This window comes from Oncorhynchus masou, chromosome 21, assembly GCF_036934945.1.
Source record: "Oncorhynchus masou masou isolate Uvic2021 chromosome 21, UVic_Omas_1.1, whole genome shotgun sequence".
Classification (NCBI taxonomy): Eukaryota; Metazoa; Chordata; class Actinopteri; order Salmoniformes; family Salmonidae; genus Oncorhynchus; species Oncorhynchus masou.
In genome coordinates this window covers 23554122-23580664 of record NC_088232.1, presented here as the reverse complement: position 1 = coordinate 23580664, position 26543 = coordinate 23554122, and the positions used below count along the sequence as shown (strand labels likewise).

Genomic DNA, 26543 nt, shown 5'->3' with positions numbered 1-26543 from the left:
AAAAATCACTGTTGGGAAAACATGAACATGTCACCTGATAATTAATCTACTATTTGGGGTAAGGGCCTATGATTGGACACGCTTCTTGACGGGTCTTGGCTAGAAGGGATACAGTTTATGTCAAATTGGCGTGAACAATTATGTTTTGCTTTTTAGCTACCCCTTTTCCTAACATTGATCTAATTCTCATAACCTGCCACGTTACTTATCCATACCTGCTGCGTAAATTCTAACCTGCTACAAAAAGTAAATTCTGACAAACTGTATCCCTTCTAGCCAAAACCCTCTTGACGTGGCATTGCTTCCCGCAGCCATGTTTTGTTAGCTACGTTGTCACATCCTACGTTGTGTGCGGGGCGCTGTTCACTCACTGTCACCAGTAGCAGTGTGGAACTCGTCTGAGGATATCAGGTAGCTAAATATTCTGCTATTTGCTTTAACTGTTGACTTAGCAATATTAGCAATATCTTTACTCTATGTGTTTTCACAATTTATAATTATTCTTAGCTGACAAAGTGTAGTTTGGCCGTTAGTTGAAGCAGGGTGAAAACATGTTTGACACATTGCATTTGCGGGTGCCGGTGGTTTAGTTAGCGGCGTAACTAGTTAACGTACTGCTTGCTAACATGCCATGGTGAAAGCACTTTTGACTTTGGCACATTTTTGTTCTTGTTATAACTAGGATATCCACCCTGAAACATTAAACATTTGGTTTTGGCGTTCCCGTGTTATGTAGTTAGCTATCCAGCCAGCTACCTACCACACGAGCTAACTTTAACAGTACTTAGCTAGCTACAGTAATGTTGTTGTTGGTGGAGTGACTTGCTGTGTATATTCTAACAAAACAGTTTTGCTTGTAATCCAGCATTAATTTGTAAAGCCTGTTGATTGATTCACCATTGATTTCATTTGATTCATGTCAGCTTGCTAGTTAGATAAAAGCCCAATACAGTCAGTGTTAGAATTTTGAAATACCTTTTTGTTAGCCTAACTCTAAGGATTTGTGATCATTTCCATCTCTGATAATCTCATTTGGTCAAATATTTTGTCTGGAGAAAGCAAAGGTAAGTGATGGTTCAGTACCAACTAAACTGACGTTATGTATACCCTTCTATTTATTCAGATTCAGATTGCATTTTCATAGTAAGTTATTTTAAACAGATTTGATCAGTGGGTGAAAAAGTGGGTCATAGTCAGGATCATATTCTGGTCTTTTGTTATAGCCATGGTTTAGCCCCAGTTAGACGTAAGACAGACTTTCCCATATGTTCATATTTGGCTGCATTTTCTCTGCCCCCTTGATATGACACATTCAAATTGGTAGTATGTGTGCTGGAGTGTAACGTTATGCTCAAAGTCCTAAAGGATATCTCAGGACTCAGAACTGATAACTAGGCTAATAAAAACATCCAAGCCAGGCAATTACAATAATTTATTACATTTGTAAAGTGATTTTCATTCTCCAGAAAAATCTCAAAGTACATAAATAATAATAAATAACAAAAAGGAAGGGGGGGGGGATTATTATTATTTTTTAAATTGATCATATCATAAGACTCATTGCAGTGCCGTGGACTATTATATAATTCATGCTATGTTGAAATATACAATGCAATCATGACCGTAAAATGTATAGCCTATTGCAAAAACATGCAGACACACCTTTCCCTCCCTCTGTCTGCAGTTCTTGGAGGGTGCCATGGCGACCTTCCCGGAGTTTATTGCACAGAATGAGGAGCGTGATGGGGTGCGCTTCAGCTGGAATGTCTGGCCCTCTAGTCGTCTGGAGGCCACCCGCATGGTGGTCCCCGTTGCCTCTCTGTTCACCCCCCTGAAAGAGCGGCCAGATCTGCCCCCCATCCAGTATGAGCCTGTGCTGTGTAGCAGGGTGACCTGCCGCGCTGTCCTCAACCCCCTCTGGTAAGTGAGGCAACAATCCTCATTCACTTACTTATACATTGGGTTGCAAAATCTGGGTAACTTCCTGGAAAACCAGGGAATTGGGGGAAAGTTAAAGCAAATTATTTGCTGTTCTCTATTTTCCTCATTCCCTTATACTTATGAATTTATAACTGTCATCGTGAGGTGATTTGTACTGAACATATCCTTGGTCAATCTTCAAAAGGTTCACATGTAACCCACTGATAAAATAATTGTAGCCTAAACTGTTTGGTCCTTCTCTCTTTGAACTCTATTAATTGGTCTCTCAACCTAGCCAAGTGGATTACAGAGCCAAACTGTGGGCTTGTAACTTCTGCTATCAGAGAAATCAGTTTCCTCCTACCTATGCTGGGATATCAGATGTCAACCAGCCAGCTGAGCTGCTGCCACAGTTCTCCACCATTGAATATGTGGTCCAGGTAGGATTTCCGTTTGATCACAGCTATCTAGATAACCAGCCATCACTCAAAATAAGGACATTTTATTAGATATAAATATATATTTTTTTACAAATACAGTATTTTGATTGAATCTAAATGAGATATAGGCCTTAATTTTGATACGTTTTAGTGAAGATACAACAGCATACCAGATAATTGCATACCTACCTTTATCTCTCCTACAGAGATTCATTAGTTCTCATTTAGAACATAAAATCAAGCATGCAATGCCATTGCTCTGAGTTTGCCTTCCCTGGCCCTCACAGAGAGGTCCCCTGATGCCGCTTGTCTTCCTGTATGTGGTGGACACCTGCATGGAGGACGAGGACCTGCAGGCTCTGAAAGAGTCCTTACAGATGTCCCTATCCCTGCTTCCTCCTACGGCCCTGGTGGGCCTCATCACCTTTGGACGCATGATCCAAGTCCACGAGCTGGGCTGCGAGGGCATCTCCAAGAGCTATGTCTTCAGGGGAACCAAAGACCTCAATGCCAAACAATTGCAGGAGATGCTGGGGTTGACCAAGCCCACTGCTGCACAGGCAGGACGGGGACCACAAGCTCCACAGGCCCCCCTCTCCAACAGGCAAACCACTCTACATAGCTACAGCATTGTTTTGACTTGGCAGTACATATACTAAAATAATTTGGTGACACAAAAAAGTCTTAATTTAGAACTTATTTCCATTTTGTTGTTGCTTAGATTCCTCCAGCCAGTCCAGAAGATTGACATGAACCTGACAGACCTGCTTGGAGAGCTGCAGAGAGATCCCTGGCCTGTCACTCAGGGAAAACGGCCCCTCCGCTCGTTAGGATCAGCCATGTCCATCGCTGTTGGCTTGCTGGAGGTAAGACCTGGACAGAAATATAACTTACCTCACTGCAGACCTAGGTTCAAATAGTATTTTAAATATTTCAAACACTTTGGCTTGATTGATTTTGCCTGGCACAATTGCACCAATGGTAGCCTCCCGAGTGCCGCTAGAGATTCTGGGTTCGAGTCCAGGCTCTGTCGCAGCCGGCTGCGACCGGGAGACCCATGGGGCAGCAGGTAGCCTAGTGGTTAGAGCGTTGGGCCAGTAACCGAAAGGTTGTTATATCGAATCCCCGAGCTGACGACGTAAAAATCTGTCGTTCTGCTCCTGTACAAGGCAGTTAACCCACTGTTCCTAGGCCGTAATTGTAAATAAGAATTTGTTCTTAACTGACTTGCCTAGTTAAATAAAATAGAAACTGTCGCAGCGTCGTTCGGGGAGGGTTTGACCGGCAGGTATGTCCTTGTCCCATCGCGCTCTAGCGACTCTTGTGGCGGGCCGGGCACAGTGCTTGCTGACAGTCGCCAGGTGTTTGGTGTTTCCTCCGACACATTGGTGCGGCTGGCTTCTGGGTTAAGTGGGCATTGTTTCAAGAAGCAGTGCGGCTTGGTTGTGTTTCGGAGGACGCACGGCTCTCGACCTTCGCCTTGGGAGTTACAGCGATGAGACAAGACTGTAGATACCAATTGGATATCACGAAATTGGGAGAAGGAAAAAAATATATATAAACTGCCCAATGGAAAAAGTTGCGAAAGTGCGAACTCTGTCCAACTGGCAACCCAGGCAGACTTAAGCAAGCGCTTTCAAAGTGTTTTAAAGGTTTAGAAAACTATATGATTATATATATATATGATTTGTGATTAAAATAGAATGGTCCATATTTCAATGACACCATTTTCAATATTACTGTTTTGTCAAATCAGCCCCCCATACTACTTCAAATTCATGTTTCCCTGTGTTCCGCTGTATTAAGTGAGATTTGTAGGATTTAAAACTATTACGCTGTGGTAATGGGATCATGATTACAGGCTTTCGTCATTGTTTGGTTTATTGTTTACTTAGCTTCATAGAAATGTTTTGTAATAGTGTCCCTTTTTTCCACCATCCATTCCCCTTCCAGTGTACCTTCCCTAACACTGGGGCACGCATCATGACCTTCATCGGTGGGCCAGCCACTCAGGGCCCAGGCATGGTGGTAGGAGATGAGCTGAAGGCCCCTATTCGCTCCTGGCATGACATTGAGAAGGACAATGCCAAGTTCATGAAGAAGGGGACCAAAGTAAGTTTGTCTCAACCTTTTGGCTTTGCCTGTTATTTAGATGGGTTTACCATGATCTGAACTTTTTTCAGGTTTGTTGCCACTGTCTGTAAATTATGATTAAATGCTCAAGTAGTCTTACAGCACATTAAAGTGAGACAACCAGTTAATGGCTAGATGTGTATTTGTTTTTTTTTTGGCATAAATTACAAACAGGCACTTCTTAATTCTCTATATTATATTGGATCCTCTTTTTGTCCTGCTCCTGTAAAAAGTTTGGATATGTATAAAAACCCTTTTCTTCATTTTCAGCATTATGAGGCGTTGGCGAGCCGTGCTTCCACCAATGGCCACATCATAGACATCTATGCATGCGCTCTGGACCAGACTGGACTGCTGGAAATGAAGTGTTGTTCCAATCACACTGGGTGAGGACTCTTTTTCTGTTTGGTGAACTTCTGTCTGAAATGGCACCCTATTCCCTATATAGTGCACTACATTTGACCAGGGCTCTGGTCAAAAGTAGCCCACTATATAGGGAATAGAATGTCATTTGGCACACAGTACACACACGTCAATCACTGTCTTCTCCCATAGTGAGGGGAGAGTTTGACCTCAGATCTTCTCCAGTGCTCTCCTCTGATGCTTTGAGGAGGAAGGAATCAACCAAAAGCTTCTGAGATTCACACTATGTATCGTTGAACTTGTTCGCGTATATATGTTTTTGCAGAGGCTACATGGTGATGGCGGACTCTTTCACCACCTCACTATTCAAACAAACCTTCCAGAGGGTTTTTACCAAAGATGTGTCTGGAGCCTTCAAGATGGCCTTCACAGGCACTCTGGAGATAAAGGTAGAGCCAGTCAGTGCAATGGTTCTATCTGAAATGGTACCCTGCTTATAGAGTGTACTAGTTAGTAGTGCACTATACAAATCCTTCAAAGTTTCATACCCCTTGACTTGTTACACATTTTGTTACAGCCTGAATTCCAAATATATTTAAAAAATTATAAATAGTTCTCACCCAGCTACACACAATACACTGTAATGACAAACTGAAAACATGTTTAGATGTTTTTGCAAATGTATTGAAAATAAATACATAAGTATTCACAACCCTGAGTCAATACTTTGTAGACATGGCTATTACAGCTTTGAGTTGTCTTGGGCATGTCTATCAGCATTTGCAAAAATACAAAATGTCTAAACATGCTTTTGCTTTCTCATTATAGGGTATTGTGTGTAGATGGGAGAGTGAAAATATATATTTCATAGACTTTGAATTCAGGCTGTGATTAGCTATGCCTGGTTTTCTCCAGACATAGCGCTTTGCATTTAGGCCAAAGAGTATTTTCTGTAGAAGACTGCAGAATATTTTGCCTTTATGCTTTTGTCTTTCACGTGCCTTTTTCTCAGGAGTGGCTTCGGGCTGGCCACTCCCATAAAGCCCAGATTACAGCACTTCACCAGAGATTGTTCTTCTGGCAGGTTCTCCCATCTCAGCCAAGGAACTCTGTAGTTCTGTCAGTGGTCGTTGGGTTCTTGGTCATCTCCCTGACCACTGTCCGGTTGCTCAGTTTGGTCGGACGGCCAGCTCTAGGCAGTCTGGGTAGTTTAATATTTGTTCCATTTCCCAATGATGGAGATCACTGTGCTCTTGGAAGCTTTCAACACTCTAGAAAGTGTTTTATACTCTTCCACAGATATGTCTCATGACAATTCTATTTCTGAGATCTATGGACAGGTCCTTGGACTTCGTGATATAGTTTCTGCTCTGACATGCACTGTCAACTGTGGGATCTTATATAGACAGGTGTTTCTTTCTAAATCCTGTCTAAACAATTGAATTGGCCACAGGTGGACTCCAATCAAGTTATTTTGACATCTCAAGGATGATCAACGGAAATTGGATGCACCTGAGCTCAGTTTGAAGCTTCTCAAAGCAAAGGGCTGTGAATACTTATGTCAATGAGATATTTCTGTATTTCATTCTCAATACATTTGCAAACATTTCTAAAAACCTGTTTTCACTTTGTCATTATGGGATATTGTGTGCAGATTGGTGAGAAACCTATTTAATCCATTTTGAATTCAGGTTGTAACAAAATGTGGAATAAGTCAAGGGGTATGAATACAAGGATTTCGCTACACCCGCAATAATATCTGCTAAAAACGTGTATGTGGCCAATATATTTTGATACTTTCTGAAGGCACTGTATAGAGAGTCGGGTGCCATTTCAGAAGCCGCCACTGTGTTCCATTATCCACGCTAACATACCGCTACAATATATTTATTTTACATAGTGTGTAAGTCTGGATATTGGAACAGAGCCACATTGATAGGTGATTTGATCGATTAAATATTATGGAAAATGTCATATTTCTTAACGTTTTCACCAAATAGAATTGTATGCAAAATGCAAATACAGTTTAAGTCGGAAGTTTACATACACCTTAGCCAAATACATTTAATCTCAGTTTTTCACAATTCCTGGCATTTAATCCTAGTAAAAATTCTCTGTTTTAGATCTATTAGGATCACCACTTTATTTTAAGAATGTGAAATGTCAGAATAATAGTATAGTGATAGTGATTTCAGCTTTCATTTCTTTCATCACATTCCCAGTGGGTCAGCAGTTTACATACACTCAAATTGTACTTGGTAGCATTGCCTTTAAATTGTTTAAGTTGTGTCAAATGTTTTTGTTAGCCTTCCACAAGCTTCCCACAATAAGTTGGGTGAATTTTGGTCCTTTCCTCCTGACAGAGCTGGTGTAACTGTGTCAGGTTTGTGGGCCTCCATGCTCGCATACGCTTTTTCAGTTCAAATCAAATGTATTTCTATAGCCCTTCTTACATCAGCTGATTTCTCAAAGTGCTGTACAAAAACCCAGCCTAAAACCCCATAAAGCAAATAATGTAGGTGTAGAAGCATGGTGGCTAGGAAAAACTCCCTAGGAAGAAACCTAGAGAGGAACCAGGCTATGAGGGGCGGCCAGTCCTCTTCTAGCTGTGCCGGGTGGAGAATATAACAGAACATGGTCAAGATGTTCAAATGTTCATAAATGACCAGCATGGTCAAATAATAATAATCCCAGTAGTTGTCAGGGGTGCAACAAGTCAGCACCTCAGGAGTAAATGTCAGTTGGCTTTTCATAGCCGATCATTAAGAGTATCTCTACCGCTCCTGCTGTCTCTAGAGAGTTGAAAACAGCAGGTCTGGGACAGGTAGCACGTCCAGTGAACAGGTCAGGGTTCCATAGCCGCAGGCAGAACAGTTGAAACTGGAGTAGCAGCACTGCCAGGTGGACTGGGGACAGCAAGGAGTCATCATGCCAGGTAGTCCTGAGGCATGGTCCTAGGGCTCAGGTCCTCCCGAGAGAGAGAATTAGAGAGAGCATACTTAAATTCACACAGGACACCGGATAAGACAGGATAAGAACTCCAGAGATAAGACTGACCCTAGCCCCCCGACACAAACTACTGCAGCATAAATACTGGAGGCTGAGACAGGAAAGGGTCAGGAGACACTGTGGCCCCATCTGATGATACTCCCGGACAGGGCCAGGGGGGGGGGGGCAACCCAGATAGGAAGATCACGTCAGTGACTCAACCCACTCAAGTGACGCACCCCTCCTAGGGAAGGCATGGAAGAGCACCAGTAAGCCAGTGACTCAGCCCCTGTAATAGGGTTAGAGACAGAGAATCCCAGTGGAGAGAGGGGAACCGGCCAGGCAGAGACAGCAAGCTCCAGAGCCTTTCCTTTCACCTTCACACTCCTGGGCCAGACTATACTCAATTATATGACCTGGCCTGCATCTTGTGACCGTAGCGTACGTGTAGGTATGTACGGCAAGACCAAATCGGAAAGAGGGGTAGGAGCAAGCCCATGTGATGCTTCGTAGGTTAGCAGTAAAACCTTGAAATCAGCCCTTGCCTTAACAGGAAGCCAGTGTAGGGAGGCTAGCACTGGAGTAATATGATCAATTCTATTGGGTTCTGTTCAGGATTCTAGCAGCCGTATTGAGCACTAACTGAAGTTTATTTAGTGCTTTATCTGGGTAGCTGGAAAGTAGAGCATTGCAGTAGTCTAACCTAGAAGTAACACAAGCATGGATTAATTTTTTTGCATAATTTTTGGACCTGAAAGTTTCAGATTTGTTCAATATTACATAGATGAAAAAAAGCTGTCCTTGCAACAGTCTTGACATGTTCGTCAAAAGAGAGATCAGGGTCCAGAGTAACGCCGAGGCCCTTCACAGTTTTATTTGAGATGACTGTACAACCATCAAGATTAATTGTCAGATTCAACAGAAGATCTCTTTGTTTCTTGGGACCTAGTTCTGCCCACAAATTTTCTATGGGTTTGAGGTCAGGGCTTTGTGATGGCCATTCCAATACCTTGACGTTGTTGTCCTGAAGCCATTTTGCCACAACTTTGGAAGTATGCTTGGGGTCATTGTCCATTTGGAAGACCCATTTGCGACCAAGCTTTAACTTCCTGACTGATATCATGAGATGTTGCTTCAATATATCTACGTAATTTTCCTACCTCATGATGCCATCTATTTTGTGAAATGCACCAGCCCTCCTGCAGCAAAACATCCCCACAACATGATGCTGCCACCCCCGTGCTTCACGGTTGGGATGGTGTTCTTCGGCTTGCAAGCCTCCCCCTTTTTCCTCCAAACATAATGATGGTCATTATGGCCAAACAGTTCTATTTTTGACCAGAGGACATTTCTCCAAAAAGTACAATCGTTGTCCCCATGTGCAGTTGCAAACCGTAGTCTGGCTTTTTTATGGCGGTTTTAGAGCAGTGGCTTCTTCCTTGCTGAACGGCCTTTCAGGTTATGTCGATATAGGACTCGTTTTTACTGTGAATATAGATACTTTTGTACCCGTTTCCTCCAGCATCTTCAAGGTCCTTTGCTGCTGTTCTGGGATTGATTTGCACTTCTCGCACCAAAGTACGTTCATCTCTAGGAGACCGAACGCGTCTCCTTCCTGAGCGGTATGACGGCTGCGTGGTCCCATGGTGTTTATACTTGCGTACTATTGTTTGTCCAGATGAACGTGGTACCTTCAGGCGTTTGGAAATTGCTCTCAAGGATGAACCAGACCTTTTTTTCTGAGGTCTTGGCTGATTGCTTTTGATTTTCCCATGATGTCAAGCAAAGAGGCACTGAGTTTGAAGGTAGGCCTTGAAATACATCCACAGGTACAGCAGGGTGGGGCAGCAGGTGGTTAGAGCTTTGGACTAGTAACCGGACGGTTGCAAGATCGAATCCCCGAGCCGACAAGGTAAAAATCTGTCGTTCTGTCCCTGAACAAGGCAGTTAACCCACGGTACCTAGGCCTTCATTGAAAATAAGAATTTGTTCTTAACTGACTTGCCTAGTTAAATAAAGGTCAAATAAATAAAAGGTACACTTCCAATTGACTCAAATGATGTCAATTAGCCTGGCAGAAGCTTCTAAAGCCATTACATAATTTTCTGGAATTTTCTAAGCTGTTTAAAGGCACAGTCAACTTAGTGTATGTAAACTTCTGACCCACTGGAATTGTGATACAGTGAAATAATCTGTCTGTAAACATTTGTTGAAAAAATTACTTGCATCATGCACAAAGTAGATGTCCTATCCCATTGCCAAAACTATTGTTTGTTAACAAGAAATTTGTGGAGGGGTTGAAAAACTAGCTTTACTGACTCCAACCTAAGTGTATGTAAACTTCCGACTTCAACTACATGTTGTAATATCATCGGTCCTTCTTAATTTCAGACATCTCGAGAGATCAAGATTTCAGGAGCCATCGGGCCATGTGTGTCATTAAATGCCAAAGGACAGTGTGTATCTGAAAATGTAAGTCCACTTCAAATACATAGACCAGTGCCCTAATACTCCACAGGGCAATTCCACGGTAACGGTACTCAAAATGTATGCCAAACAAAAATCATTGGTTTTCAAATGTAAAACAAATCTTTGTAGAAGGACTACTTTTGTCAATTTATACTGAAAATGGTCCTAAAACATTTACTGGAAGAACTGTACAGATGCAAAGTTTAACATAATTCTTGTAACATCTCCGTTAGTTTGTGACCACGTTTCCCCAAAACTCTGTTAAATATCTGCTCTGAATTAAGATGCAGAAAGAAGGGGGTGTCAACTGACACCTTGACTTTGAAATCCATCTATTTTGGTTGTTGTGTTATGTAAAGTGTTGGTCCCATGTTTCATGTGCTGAAATTAAAGATACCAGAAATTTTCGATGCGCACAAAAAGCTAAATTATCTAAAATATTGTGCACAAATTTGTTTACATCCCTATTAGGGAGCATTTGTCCTTTGCCAAGATAATCCATCCAGCTGACAAGTGTGGCATATTAACAAGCTGATTAAGCAGCATGATCATGACACAGGTACAACTTGTGCTGGGGACAATAAAAGGCCACTCTAAAATTTGCAGTTCTCACACAGCACAATTTCACTGATGTCTCAAGTTTTGAGGAAGCGTGCAATTGACATGCTGACTGCAGGAATGTCCACCAGAACTGTTGCCAGAGATTTGAATGTTTAAATTCTCTACCATAAGCCGCCTCCAATGTTGTTTTAGAGAATTTGGCAGTACGTTCAACCAACCTCAGACCAAGTGTATGGTGTAGTATGGGCCAGCGGTTTGCTGATGTATGGGCGTGCATAAGCTACGGACAATAAGCACAATTGTATTTTATCAATGAACATTTGAATGCACAGAGATACTATGACGGGATCATGAGGCCTATTGTCGTGCTATTCATCCGCCGCCATCACCTCATGTTTCAGCATGATAATGTCGCTGTACACAATTCTTGGAAGCTGAAAATGTCCCAGTTCTTCCATGGGCTGCACACTCACCAGACATGCCATCCATTGAGCATGTTTGGGATGCTCTGTATTGGCATGTGCAACAGCGTGTTATAGTTCCCGCCAATATCTAGCAACTAATGCACAACCATTGAAGAGGAGTGGGACAACATTCCACAGGACACAATCAACAGCCTGATCAACTCTATGCGAAGGAGATGGCGCGCTGCATGAGGCAAATGGTGGTCACACCAGATACTGACAGTTTTTTTTAGTTAAGGTTTCTGTGACCAACATATTCCCAGTCATGTGAAATCCATAGATTAGGGCCTAATGAATTTATTTCAATTTACTCATTTCCGTATATGAACTGTAACTCAGTAAAATATTTGAAATTGTTGTATTTTATATTTTTGTTCAGTATACATTAAGTGAAGTGGATTTACACCCCTGGTAATGGAATTTCATCATGGGTCCCTGATCTGTACTACACAGAAATGCTTAATTATGAATTAGAATGTCATTATGTTCATGGTAATGTGTCCTAAATAGTCCAAGGGCCACCCACCAAAAATCTGTTGTTCCGTGACCCAGGAAACCAAACTGAAACGTTTCAACATCATTATGTTTAGATAATGTTATGAATATGAACACTGGTTCAAAACTTGTAAAAGTTGCATATTCGTTTATTTCTCCTCGAAGTTCAGATTTTTATCATCGAAATCATAGCATATCTTTGGGTAATTTCCCAAGCAACGTTCTGACGTTACTATGTTTCACATTGGTTACATTTGTATAACACTGGCACACAAAACACAGAACTATTTGCGTGTTCAGTGTTCGTCCTTGCATAAGCAACATATGTTGCCAGTCCTTTACTGATCCAGATGTACCCCTAAATGTTTTAACCATGTGTAGTGTTTTTCTTAGATAATATTATAAGATGTTTTGGCAGCTTGCCAAAAAGGGCCGTCATTGATTTTGTCTGCAAGCCAAACTAAAGACAGCACAAAGTTTACTAGCTAACACAGCTCTCGAAACATTCAAGGCACAAATAGCCACATAAAGTGCTGTTCTGCCATCTGAGAAAAATATGTTTATCTTTCAACAGCTTCTTATCTCGTAATATTTCAAGGCACATGTCAATGTTTCTTAAACTTACAGAAAGCAGGAAAAATTATCCTAAATATAAATGTTGATATTCGTTGTCAGCGGTCTTTACTCCAACATTAATGTGTTTTGACGTATTTATAATATCTTTTTAAGACTTATTATGATAATGTTTTCTAAGATCCCCTTTCCATCTATTGACTAATCAAAGCCTTTGCTTATTAAAAAAAATGTTAAGATGGATATGGTGAAAACATATATTCCTTAATTTCTCAAATATACTCATCTTACATTTGACATGCTGCTATGAACTTCCCATGTTGGTGCTTATGGGTCCTTTTCAATGGAAATAACCTACATCCATGAGCAGATATGCAGAACAGTACAGTAATCTTGTTTTGAATGATACTTTTATCCAGTTGAACCTTTTTTGTAAATGAAGTTGTCCAGAATGTTGTGTCCTGAATTTCTACTGAAGGAGATCCCTTTCTGATCCCTTCTAGAACAATGTCATTCTGATTTAAGAAAACGTCTGTCTGTTTCCTAACAGGAAATTGGAACAGGGGGCACCTCTCAATGGAAGATCTGTGGTCTTGATCATAACACCACTCTGGCAGTGTACTTTGAGGTGGTCAATCAGGTATGCGTTCATATTACACTCTGAATTGTGATCACTAAGCTACTTGTCAAGTGCCATGTTTTGCTCTCTGTTGTGATCAGGAGTGAGAAGGAAGGATCCTGAGTAGTCGTTTTATATCACACACATCTGAGATTCGGCGGCCCACGGAGCCATGTTTGCCAAGAGCATCTGCTAAATGACTAAAATGCAAATGTTACACTTGTGCCAAAGATTTAGATAATTGAATTGCACCACCAGAGGGCATACTAGCTATTCTAGTACTATGATATTCTACTGCTGTACTGGCCAGTTGCATCACTATGCCACCAGATGGTGTGCTCGTATATGAACCCACTGGCCTCTTTATAAAGCGTACCAACAGTAGCTTGCACAAGATGGTTCTGAAATGTCATTGAGATGATCACATTCACTCCAACTCAGTATTTTCAGTTATGCTAATCTGGTAGATTTAATCTGGTAGCTAGATGTCAATGATTTTAGACTCGGTGTTGCCCATGGTATATTCATTAACGAAGAACACAATTGTCATTTTATGAATCCGTATAATTTGTTTTGATGAATATTTATTGACTGTAAACGGATTGACTTCATCTCTGACAGTGTTTGTCTATAAACAGTTTAGCACAGTCGGCAGTGTAATTCAAATATTGTAGTTCAAACAATGTAAATTGTAAGCAAACTTTTTTTCATCTGAAAATGAACAGATAGGATAGCTATGTCAGTCTTGGTGTATGGCCACGAAAGACCACAATGACCTCCCATTCGTCAAACAGGAGACTGTCGCCTCTTGTCGCCACAGTGTTCCTTGGTATAGTCCTCCCTTGTTGATTAGTCCCAACCTTTCATTTAATTAATTGATTTGTATTTATTTAGCCAGGATAGTAACAATTGCCACTGTCTTCCACAGATTTCTGGGATCCATAGAATCAAGTATGTAGTTAGTCTAGTAATTCTAACAGATGGTTCCACAGGGACAGACCTGGTCCAGTGTAATGCCCTTACTGTCCCCAGTGTCTTTACTATCCTCCATGGTCACCTCCGACATGGATCTAGTCTCTGGTGAACCTGGCTTGGAGTCATCTGACCAGAGTGATTGCTTGGCGATGTGATGGTGATTATGGCTCACTATCTCCAGTTGGATGGCGGTGCTCTGTGGGTGGGCGTTCATCAGCCGGTGCTGAAGCAGCTGTCGTATTTTATTCAAACTTTTCCGCAGAGCCACTCTGTACCGCCTGAGAGGGATAGAGAGAAATGGAGAGGGCAAGATGTAGAGGGGGGGAAGAGAAAGAAATAGAGGGAGACGGAGATTGAATCAGAGAGAGAGAAAATAAGCCACCATTAACCATATAACATCTGTAGTGCAGCCAGAAACGGCTCTGCTCCCACACTGAGAAGCTCATTTCATCATCTCACGCTCTCAGCTATTTCACCTCTCAGCAGCCCTCATTTAGAAATGTATTGGAGCTAGCTTCTCAATTCGCTCTGACTTTGGTTTCAAGTGGCTATTGAGGGGCCTTCATATTATTACGTTATATCATCTGCACAAGATTGAGCCTTACTCTTGAGATATGGGGGGAAATTGGACTAGTCTTCATATTTTTTGAATAAGGGAGAATGACAGTATATTATTGAATGACTGTTTGGGCTATTGGCTATTCCTTATATCTGGCTCATGGAGTTGATCATTAATCAAGTCTGTCTTGATTTTGGTTTCATGTGGCCATTGATGGGCCACAGGGATATTGAGGTGTAACAGCTTCATAAGATTGAGCCTTAATCTTCTTGGCATTGAAATTACTCTTTATATTTCTGTGACTGTTTGTTTGGGGCTATTGCGCTATTACTTACTTCTGCGTCATGGAGTTGATCCAGGGGTTGAGTGAGGAGGTGAAGAGGACGAGCCAGGTGGCTACGGCTGAGGTTGCTGCTGGCGGTTCATGGCCACTAAACGTTTCATAGAAACAGGTGGCGATGTAAGGCAGCCAGCACACCAGCAGCAACACTGACAATGGAGAGAATTAAGACGGGAGATTATTAGAGTAATTACGTTTAAAAAATATATATTGGAAGAGCGAGTCAAGAGTAATCTTATTGAAATGCGTTATTAGATTAATTTCGGTAACATTACATGTTGATATGAAGACGTCTATTTAGTGTGTGCGTGATATATATATATTTTTTGAAAATAACTAACCTTATTGTAGTGTGTTAAGTTATTATAAACTGGGTTGTTTGAGCCCTGAATGCTGATTGTATACCACCGGAATGACAACATAATCTTCTAATTTGGTTGGTAACCAGTTTATAATAGCAATAAGGCACCTCGGGGGGTTGTGATATATGGCCAATATACCATGGTTAAGGGCTGTATCCAGGCACTCCGCGTTGCATCATGACGAAAGAACAGCACTTAGCCGTGGTATATTGGCCATATACCACACCCCCTCGGGCCTTATTGTTTAATAATAGCACATTGACCATTTCAAAAAGACTGAATTTGACCAGTTACAAATGTAGCCTACAGAAAAATGTCAATAATAACAACAACCTTGAAATGTTATCTGCTAAAAGGCTTTTAATCTGTGTATCTGCTCAGAATGACCATATATCTCAAATGCCTTGCTTTGTCTGAATACAGAACCAAACCGAGAGTTTCACTGTACTATTCACAAGGTTAGAACTGGTATGTAACCACCAAAGAGACTCACCCACAGTTGCCACCATCACTATGGAGCTCCTGAAGTAGTTTTTAGCAGGGACATAAAAACAGTGCTGGTCGTTGCAAACAAACGTCCCTCGGCGCACCTGTTTCCTTGCAATATACACAATGTACGCATACATGGAGCACATGATGAGTATGGGTGCTATGATCCCGACCACTATGAAGAGCAGACTGAAGCCCCTGTAGTTTGGCTGGAAGCTAGGGGCACACAGGAACCTGGTGCTGCTGTAGGTGTAGCGGCCAAAGCCCAGCAGTGGCAAGGCTGCATTGATCAGGCCGTAGAGCCACACCAGGACCAGCACCACCCTGGTCCTCCTGGCCGTGCAGATGGTGCTGTAGCTCAGGGCGAAGCAGATCTCTGTGAACTTGTCAACGGTGGCCCAGGTCAGGGAGTGGATAGAGCCCAGCTGAAGGAGCAGGTAGAGGAAGGCGCTGCCCTGGCAGAGGTACCCGTCGCTGGGGTAGCCCTGTGGCCTGAGCAGGCTGTTGTGGGCTCCGAAGGGGATGGTTGAGAGACCCAGGGCGAGGTCACTCAGGCAGAAGCTCAAGGTCAGGGCCCAGGTTTCGGTATGGAGCTCCTTGTTGAGAAGAACCACCAGAAGTAGAACCACGTTACCACACACAGAGAACAGACTGGAGACCACCATCAGAGCTGCATATACCAGGGCCACCGGCTGCATCCTCCCGACCTCCTGGTGGAAGAGAAGTCCTCCGAGAAGTCCTCCCTGGGCTGCCTGGCTGCTCGTTCTCTTCCCGCCTGGTTCAGGCCATGAGCTCCCACTGACCCGGCTGGCTGGCTGACTGACTGAGGCTGAAGTGTGAAGTCACGTTATCCTGTGTGTGTCGTGGGCTGGTCTTCGGGGGGAGGGTTGTTGTTGTGTCAGTCTCCCGCTGTGCTCTGGGAGGGGAGGCTCCTCTTCAAGTCCTCTAGCTGTCCTTCGAAGGGCTGAGCTAGCTCCTTTCTGCCTTGCTGTACTCCTTCTCTACCTCAGATTGAGGCAGGGAGGGTGAAACAGCCCGGCACACCCCCCCTCCCTCTCAAGCAGCAGAACTATGAGAACCAAAATATTCAGCCCTAATGGTGTAAGTATGGAGGCAAACAGTCAAGGAGCTGGTGTGTGGATACGCAGCCTTGTGTGAGAGGGAGAGAGGATGTAGAGGAGTTGTGCTGCCTGTGTACACAGAAGCTTGAGATCCAATATCCTCTCCACTGTAATGGCTGCCGCACAGTTAATGAGCCATTTGACTCTGGAGTGTTGTTGGGTTAATTGGCAAGAAGTGTGCCTCTAATTCAATCCAAGTGCCCAATCATTCATTATTGCCTTTCTGCTTTAAGCCCCCTCATATAGCCTAATTATTTCAATTCTTCTGGAAGTTGTTATTCTTCTCTGGCTGTCCATAAGGCCGTAGCAGTTGTGTGTGTTTGTACACAGCAAATTATTTGAATAAAGCTCACCGGCAAGAACCACGTATGTTTGCTTATATAGATGGGTAATTTACATTTATGATCATCACAGCATTTTTATAGAATGTGCACTTCTAATGGGATGCCTTTCTAATGATTCTTTCCTAACTGTTTTTGTCTCTGTAGCATAATGCACCTATTCCCCAGGGGGGCCGAGGGGCGGTCCAGTATGTCACACAGTACCAACACTCCAGTGGACAGAAACGCATTCGTGTCACCACCACCGCCAGAAAGTAAATATATGTATACACACACACTACAGATTTGTCTCACTTCAGATAAAAACTTCCACAAACATATGAATTTGATTCATCATTAAAGAGCACGTCTTCTTTTCAAAGTAACTGCTGGACTTTAAGGTTTTTCTGCCACTTTTCATTCCACTATGGAGCTGCATCTGCAAGCTCACCTTGTTTCCATAGCAACACAGTAGGGGTAAAGTGGTTGTTGTGTTGTCTTCTCCCCTGGTCAGAGGAGGAGATGGTCTTGGTTGTTAGTGTCACACGTGTATTTAGAAGACACTGACTGACTCTTCTCGGTCATGTGACTACTGTAAAGACTCAATGGGTTATGATCAATGTTGCAGTTCATGTTTGTTAGCATGAGACGTGTTTTATTTATTTAACCTTTTATATAGCTACAATGCTTAACATGTGACAGGGCAGTTGCGAGAGGAAATGTCTGTAGATAAAAAGTCATTCCCAGGCTGTTTTAAAAGATCAGTTCAATTTATCTAGACTTAAATTACAGTATGGGATTTCATTTACCGGCTTTATTATGGCAAAGGGCTTTTCAATACCAAGGTAACCAGAACCGTAACATCTGACGTAATGTCCCTTAACTAATTTCTCCATAAAATCTATGGTAGAGATTGTGATGATATTACTTTTTCATTGTGGAGGAGAACCTTACAAACAAACAAAAACATAAGTGTGTCAAATGATCAACAATGCTTATGTAGGTTGTTTCTCTCTTTAGCTCTCTCCTCACTCTCTTTCTCCCCCCTCAGCTGGGCAGATGCAGGGACCCAGATCCAGACTATTGCAGCATCATTTGACCAGGAGGCTTCAGCCATCCTCATGGCTAGACTGGCTGTGTACCGCGCTGAGACCGAGGAGGGCCCTGATGTGCTTCGCTGGCTGGACAGGCAGCTCATCCGGCTGGTAAGACCGAGACGGGGCAAAGTAGCAATTTCCAGGCTAGCAGGCACAGGGAAATTAAGTGTGGGATTAAGTGTGACATTTTGAAGTGTGGACTCAGTTGCAGGCAGGGTTTATAATGGGTTTGAATTGCCTTTTTTCCTCTCCGTTCTAGTGTCAGAAGTTTGGAGATTATCATAAGGATGATCCCAACTCTTTCCGCTTCTCAGAAACCTTTTCTCTCTATCCCCAGGTAAGTGATCATGGGCTGAGAGGCTGGTTGGCTCTTTAGTGTAACGACACTTGTAGCTAGTACAGTCGTGGCCAAAAGTTTTGAGAATGACACAAATATACATTTTGACAGTCTGCTGCCTCAGTTTGTATGATGGCAATTTGCATATACTCCAGAATGTTATGAAGAGTGATCCGATGAATTGCATAGTCCCTATTTGCCATGCAAATTAACTGAATCCCCAAAGTATTTCCGCTGCATTTCAGCCCTGCCACAAAAGGACCAGCTGACATCATGTCAGTGATTCTCTCGTTAACACAGGTGTGAGTGTTGACGAGGACAAGGCTGGAGATCACTCTGTCATGCTGATTGAGTTCGAATAACAGACTGGATGCTTCAAAAGGAGGGTGGTGCTTGGAATCATTGTTCTTCCTCTGTCAATCATGGTTACCTGCAAGGAAACACGTGCTGTCATCATTGCTTTGCACAAAAAGGGCTTCACAGGCAAGGATATTGCTGCCAGTAAGATTGCACCTAAATCAACCATTTATCGGATCATCAAGAACTTCAAGGAGAGTGGTTCAATTGTTGTAAAGGCTTTGGGGCGCCCAAGAAAGTCCAGCAAGCGCCAGGACCATCTCCTAAAGTTGATTCAGCTGTGGGATCGGGGCACCACCAGTACAGAGCTTGCTCAGGAATGGCAGCAGGCATCTGCACGCACAGTGAGGCGAAGACTTTTGGGGATGGCCTGGTGTCAAGAAGGGCAGCAAAGAAGCCACTTCTCTCCAGGAAAAACATCAGGGACACACTGATATTCTGCAAAAGGTACAGGGATTGGACTGTTGAGTACTGGGGTAAAGTCATTTTCTCTGATGAATCCCCTTTCCAATTGTTTAGGGCATCCGGAAAAAAGCTGGTCCGGAGAAGACCAGGTGAGCGCTACCATCAGTCCTGTGTCATGCCAACAGTAAAGCTTCCTGAGACCATTCATGTGTGGGGTTGCTTCTCAGCCAAGGGAGTGGGCTCACTCACAATTTTGCCTAAGAACACAGCCATGAATAAAGAATGGTACCAACACATCCTCGAGAGCAGCTTCTTCCACCCATCCAGGAACAGTTTGGTGACGAACAATGCCTTTTCCAGCATGATGGAGCACCTCGCCATAAGGCAAAAGTGATAACTAAGGAAACTCCCCAGACCTTAATCCCATGGAGAACTTGTGGACAATCCTCAAGAGGTGGGTGGACAAACAAAAACTCACAAATTCTGACAAATCCCAAGCATTGATTATGCAAGAATGGGCTGCCATCAGTCAGGATGTGGCCCAGAAGTTAATTGATAGCATGCCAGAGCAGATTGCAGAGGTCTTGAAAAAGAAGGGTCAACACTGCAAATATTGACTCTTTGCATCAACTTCATGTAATTTTCAATAAAATCTTTGACACTTATGAAATGCTTGTAATTATTCTTCAGTATTCCATAGTAACATCTGACAAAAATATCTAAAGACACTGAAGCAGCAAACTTTGTGAAAATTCTCAACTTTAGGCCAGGACTGTACACAGATGTATGATAAATATCTTTGAGCTAAACATCTTTATTTTAAAGTAATGTTTCAGGCTTAATATAAAGAGTATTTAAAAAAAAAACACATTATAGCTTTTCCTTTGTCCCTCAGTTTATGTTCCACCTAAGAAGATCTCCTTTCCTGCAAGTGTTCAACAACAGCCCAGATGAGAGCTCATACTACAGACACCAGTTCATGCGTCAGGACCTGACCCAGTCTCTCATCATGATACAACCCATTCTCTACGCCTACTCCTTCAACGGGCCCCCAGAGGTAAGACCTGACACACGCACCGACGGACGGGAGGATGCACGGACGGACGGACGGACGGACGGGGGAGGGGACGCACGGACGGGGGGGACGCACGCACGGACGGGACGCACGGACGGGGGGGACAGACGGACGCACGGACAGGGGGGGACGCACTCACGCACGGACGGGAGTTACGGGGACACGGACAGACATACACGAGACACGGGGATGGGGGAAGACACGGGGACGGGGGAAGACACGGGGACACGGACAGACATACGAGACACACACACACGGGTGAAGACACGGGGACGGGGGAAGACACAGGGACACGGACAGACATACACGAGACACGGGGACGGGGGAAGACACGGGGACGGGGGAAGACACGGGACGGGGGAAGACATGGGGACGGGGGAAGACACGTGGACACGGACAGACATATACGAGACACACACACACGGGTGAAGACACGGGGACGGGGGAAGACACGGGGCCGGGGAAAGACACAGGGACACGGACAGACATACACGAGACACACACACGGGGGAAGACACGGGGACACGGACAGACATACACGGGGACGGGGGGGGACACAGGGGCACACACACAGTTGGACACATTTTTATTTCTATTGAAAAATGAAATTTGCTTTCCTTCCTCTTTATAAACATAAATCATGGATGCTTTGGCTTACTGTACGAGCTAGTCTTATGTATTAAATGTCATAAGAAGACTAGCTCGTACATTAAGATTGCAATCTCTGACTTTCTCATCTCCCTCCCACTCACATTCTGCAGGCTTAGCTGTGTTGCCTAGGTCAACAGAGAGAGAGAGAGCACTAATACCTTGGTCCTTTTCTTACAGATAAGCTTGAGGTTATGTTGTTAATGATGTGAGTGTAGTGTGTGAGTACAGTAGTGTGTTCCGGACCAGTGTTCCTTTCAGTGCAATTATCAACAGTGTGGATTTTAACACCTTACAGAGTGACAGCGTAGTACACACGTCTCTGAAAAGGGTAAGTTATTTAACAGTAGTTAATCCTTAAGAGTCTAAGACGGGGAGAGATCATTTAGCTATTTGATTTAGAATGTTAGGACCCCTTAAGGTATATTAAAACAAATATTTACACTACCAATCAAACGTTTTAGAACACCTACTCATCCAAGGGTCTTTCTTTAGTTTTACTATTTTCTACATTGTAGAATGATAGAAAAGACATCAAAACTATGAAATAACACCTATGGAATCATCGCTGCAGAATGCTGTGGTAGCTATGCTGGTTAAGTGTGCCTTGAATTATTAATAAATCACAGACGGTGTCACCAGCAAAACACCATCACACCTCCTCCATGCTTCACAGTGGGAACCACACATGCGGAGATCATCCGTTCACCTACTCTGCGTCTCACAAAGACACAGCAGTTGGAACCAAAAATCTCACATTTGGACTCATCAGACCAAAAGGACAGATTTCCACCGGTCTAATGTCCATTGCTTGTGTTTCTTGGCCCAAGCAAGTCTTTTCTTCTTATTGGTGTCCTTGAATTTGTCATTCTGCCCCTGAGCAAGGCAGTTAACCCACTGGGTTGGGTTAAATGCAGAAGACCCTTTTCAGTTGTACAACTGACTAGGTATCCCCCTTTCCTTTCCTTTTTCCTAGTAGGTTTTTTTTTTCAGCAATTTGACCATGAAGGCCTGATTCACGCAGTCTCCTCTGAACAGTTGTTGAGATGTGTCTGTTACTTGAACTCTGAAACATTTATTTGAGCTTCAATTTCTGAGGCTGGTAACTCTAATGAACTTATCCTCTGCAGCAGAGGTAACACTGGGTCTTCCTTTCCTGTGGCGGTCCTCGTGAGTGCCAGTTTCATCATCGCGCTTGATGTTGTTGTTTTTTCGCTTTGACTGGCCTTTGTGTCTTAAAGTAATGATGGACTGTCATTTCTCTTTGCTTATTTGAGCTGTTTTTGCATTAAAATATGGACTTGGTCTTTTACCAAATAGGCCTATATTCTGTATACAACCCATACCTTCTCACAACACAACTGATTGGCTCAAATGCATTAGGAAGGAAAGAATATCCACAAATTAACTTTTAACAAGGTACACCTGAATGAAAAAGGAAACTGCACACTGCTCTTGATAGTATCACTGATCTTTAATAAGCTTACTTATCAGGGCTCTGACGAAGGCAGTCAGGCCAATACGTAAGCTTATTAAAGATCAGTGATCCTATCAAGAGCAGTGTTTGGTTTCCTTTTTCATTCATCTTGTTCAACTGTTGCCATGCACCTGCAAGAAGTTTGCTCAGATGTGCGAGTGCCTTTTGAATTTTGAACAAGGTACACCTGGTAATTGAAATACATTCCAGGTGACTACCTCATGCAGCTGGTTGAGAGAATGCCAATAGTGTGCAAAGCTGTCATCAAGGTAAAGGATGGCTACTTTGAAGAATATCAAATATAAAGTATATTTAGATTTGTTTGAAACTTTTTGGGTTACATGATTCCATGTGTGTTATTTAATAGTTTTGATGTCTTCACTATTATTCTACAATGTAGAACATTGTAAAAAATAAAGGCAAAACCCTTGAATGAGTAGGTGTGTCCAAACTTTTGACTGGTACTGCTTTTTGAGGTTGCAGTGCAAAACGGAGATCACCTTCGTGAGAGTCTCATCTTTCCATAGAGGGGTCATAATCTTTCCGACGGTACATGAGAATACCGATTTTTGGGATCTATCATGGTCAGACAAACCCAGCCTGTGCAACAACAAAAAAGTTATCTCTAGCTTAAACTGACAGATTTTTTTCATTATGCTAATTAGATTTTGCCATGGGAGCAGACATCTACTCTAGGGGGTTAAGTCCCAAATGGCAACCTAATATCTGTAGTCCAGTACTTTTGACCAGGGCCAATGGTCCTCTAGTCAAAGATGGTGCACTACGTTGGAAATAGTTTCCCATTTGGGACTTAGCCTTGTCATCTGGCTCTGTATCAGATGTAATGCGTGTAACCAGGAGACACAGCGCTTCAGCTGTTTATTGTTTTAGATTAACAGAGACATAAGTGCCTCTCAAATGGCACCTCGTCCCTATACAGTGCACTACTTTTGACCAGGGCTTACCATATAGGGAATAGGGTGCCATTTGGGATGCAATTCTAATGTTTTCAGTCTTGACTCTGTCCGCTCCTGACTGTTAAACATTGAAAGAGTAATATTCTTGCAAGCAGATGGCGTCAAGTATAAACAGAGCCACTGTTTCTTCCTGCACTGTTTCTGTGTCCTTTAAAATGGCCACCACACTATAAAAGATAGGTAGCAGTATATCTTCTGTCTGTCAAGATCATCCATCTTCGTATTTTTTGTACCTGAGTTTGGGGTTGGTGTGTTGTGACCTTGAGAGCTTGTTTTGGAGGGAAACATGCCAATATTGTGATGTTCCTATCAGTGTCTGGGACTAAACCCCCACCCCTCTAATCCTCAACAAACTTGGTTTAATCTTGAAACAGCATTATTGATTGGAGCTGAATTAGAAGGATACCGTATAGTTTGGAGGGCAGTGGTTTAAAACAGTATCTCCTTTCTCGCCTTTTAGCCTGTGTTCAGCATCCTTCTTATTGTATAATTTCAAGGTGGTGTAAAATTGTAAGTTTTTTTATCTTATCCTAGCCTGTGTTGCTGGACAGCAGCAGTATCCTTCCTGATCGCATCCTTCTCATGGACACCTTCTTCCAGATCCTCATCTACCATGGAGAGGTACAGTCATCCAATCAAAATCAACATGCCCATTCACAGACTACTTCAAAACTGTCCTCATCAGTGACAGGACACGACCCTCTTTGTCCTCCCCATGGTCTCACCACTCACACAGCTACGATCTATACACACGGAGAGAGGTGGCTCTCTATCGTAACACTAGACTGATTTCCTTTCTGGTTGCAGCCAGATACTTTTGTACTTATTTGACATTTGTGAATAGATGGGTGAGCAGCTGGTGAGCGATCAATACAGACAGATCTTCAATGTATTGTCAGAGTGGGGTTCAATGGCCAAGAGTCCAGTGAGACGCACTGTTATGAAGAGGGCGACTGTGTTTCATATTGAAATCAAATCCTATGTCAGGTATTGCTATTGAAGTCGAGCAAAACCAAACTGCTCCTTTAGACTTGTCTCTAATTTTCTTTGCGCTGTAAAGGTCTAAATGTAACTCTTCATGTCTTCAGGACCACACTGACTGTTCCCGTTCCCTCACTCGTTCTTTCTCTCCATCTCTTCTCTCTCTCTGTACCTCTCTCTCTGTCTATCCATCAGACTGTGTCTCAGTGGCGTAAGGCAGGCTACCAGGAGTTGCCAGAGTACGAGAACTTCCGCCACCTGCTGCAGGCTCCTGTGGACGACGCCCAGGAGATCCTCCACAGCCGCTTTCCTATGCCCCGCTACATAGACACAGAGCACGGCGGATCACAGGTGTGTGTGTGAACACACACACACAAACATTTCTTAGAATGTCAACCGTGAAGTCTATTGAACCACCTGTATTGATGTTCTTGTTGTGTTCTAGGCTCGTTTCCTGCTATCTAAAGTAAACCCATCACAGACCCACAACAATATGTATGCATGGGGCCAGGTAAGACTTCATTTTCTGTCATTTGCCCAGGAACTAGAAGATACTGTAAATTTAAAAAGTACACATTTCTAAGGATGGTGTTATTTGTATGGTTTTATGTTAAGGCAGAGCATGTTGCCTATTTTGAATGGCGTGTATTGTATGTGTGTAATTATGTGTGTGTTAGCACTAATGAGAGGAAAGAGTCCTTGCACTTGGTTTTCAAGGCTTACAGCTGCTACTACTGCTTATTAGAGGAGACACACAGAAAGTAGTGGATATGTGGAACCTTCTGGATTGTTACGTGGACAAAGTCACACACACTCTTGAGACACACACTTCTTCTCTTGTTCTTGACTCATCATTTTTCTACAACTCCTACTTGTTGTCAGTTTAAAGTCTGAACAAATGAGTGTAGTCCTCCTGCTTTTTTTGTGTGTGTGTGTGGAGAAAGGTGTCACTAGTTTCCAAGATTATATAGGTGAAATTCCAAACCAATGATTGCTGTGTAATTGCCCATAACTGAAACCCACTCTCCTCCTCTCTGTGTGTAGGAGTCAGGTGCTCCAATCCTGACGGATGACGTCAGTCTCCAGGTGTTCATGGACCACCTGAAGAAGCTGGCTGTGTCCAGCGCAGCCTGAGACTCAGACCAACGCCATGGTAACCACTGAGCATCATCAACCCAAATACTATATGAACCCAGTGTTGCTCAACAGTAGTCAACTGATGCTATACATGGGAGTGAACAACCTAAAGAGAATACCTCTTTCTCCTTTTTATATTGAAAACCAAGAGCTTTGTACAGGAAAGTCACTATGTACAGAGAATGATCTGCAGTATAGCCTTTTTATGACACTAGTTGGTCAATTATTGTTAAAAACTCAAAACAAAAGAAAACATCAGTTGTTGCCTACTAGCTAAATGTTTGGTCCCAGATCAGTATGTAAGATGAGTCTGGTATTCATGTACTTTTCCCCCAGAACACTAAATAACCCAGCATCCAGTCAGTTATTTTTATTGTGATGCCCAATGGAGTTACTTTATATTACATTTTCTGTCTGTTTCTATTTAAAAATATATATATATGTATCTTGTATCAGAGAAATATATAATATCATCCAGTCAGTCAGAGACGTCAGTGGTAGGCTACAGAAAGAGTGGGTGTCGTCGGATAGTAGAGATTGGAGAATCCAATACAATGGTATCTAATTAGAGCTAAGTGTTTTTTTGTTCTTCACCCTGCGTATGCCACAGAATAATGGGTCATTTCAGACCTTTTAGTGTGTGCTGTCTAATTCATGTTAGTCATTCATATCAAACCCTCAGTGGTTAAAACCAAACCTAAGAAACATGATAGTATACTATACAGACTGTGGTACTAACATGCTCCACCCTACAGAGTATAGCAGGGATTGAAAGCTGCCTTCCCTTTTCTCTGCATCTGATATCATTTCTGAAAGTGTTGTTTCTGACATTTCTAATAAAATACCTTGTTAAAACCCAAA

General features: G+C 42.8%; 2 protein-coding genes across 2 annotated transcripts; one reads left to right on the top strand and one right to left on the bottom strand.

Annotated features, from left to right (window-relative positions):
- Positions 1-310: 310 nt before the first annotated feature.
- Positions 311-26543, top strand: sec23a (Sec23 homolog A, coat complex II component). The gene is made up of 18 exons (XM_064927828.1): positions 311-411; positions 1685-1920; positions 2216-2360; positions 2648-2964; positions 3082-3226; positions 4314-4472; positions 4764-4879; positions 5182-5305; positions 10236-10316; positions 12957-13046; positions 17360-17466; positions 18243-18396; positions 18548-18625; positions 20283-20444; positions 24099-24185; positions 24741-24896; positions 24991-25056; positions 25590-26543. The coding sequence occupies exons 2-18, from the start codon at positions 1700-1702 to the stop codon at positions 25677-25679; spliced, it is 2298 nt and encodes a 765-aa protein (XP_064783900.1). The 5' UTR covers positions 311-411; positions 1685-1699; the 3' UTR covers positions 25680-26543.
- LOC135508562 (adenosine receptor A3) lies at positions 13999-16529 on the bottom strand. The gene is made up of 3 exons (XM_064928839.1): positions 15755-16529; positions 14895-15048; positions 13999-14278 (listed from the first exon to the last, which is right to left on the bottom strand). The coding sequence occupies exons 1-3, from the start codon at positions 16446-16448 to the stop codon at positions 13999-14001; spliced, it is 1128 nt and encodes a 375-aa protein (XP_064784911.1). The 5' UTR covers positions 16449-16529.

Bases quoted from the DNA above. Each gene is read 5' to 3' on its own strand.
- LOC135508562 (XM_064928839.1), bottom strand. From the start codon at position 16,448: ATGCAGCCGGTGGCCCTGGTATATGCAGCTCTGATGGTGGTCTCCAGT. The intron at 15,049-15,754 runs GTGAGTCTCTTT...CTCCATTGTCAG, and splicing joins AGTGATGGTGGCAACTGTGG to TGTTGCTGCTGGTGTGCTGG. The intron at 14,279-14,894 runs GTAAGTAATAGC...TATCCCTCTCAG, and splicing joins ATCAACTCCATGACGCAGAA to GCGGTACAGAGTGGCTCTGC.
- sec23a (XM_064927828.1), top strand. From the start codon at position 1,700: ATGGCGACCTTCCCGGAGTTTATTGCACAGAATGAGGAGCGTGATGGG. The intron at 18,397-18,547 runs GTAAGACCGAGA...TCTCCGTTCTAG, and splicing joins ACAGGCAGCTCATCCGGCTG to TGTCAGAAGTTTGGAGATTA. The intron at 25,057-25,589 runs GTAAGACTTCAT...CTCTGTGTGTAG, and splicing joins ATATGTATGCATGGGGCCAG to GAGTCAGGTGCTCCAATCCT.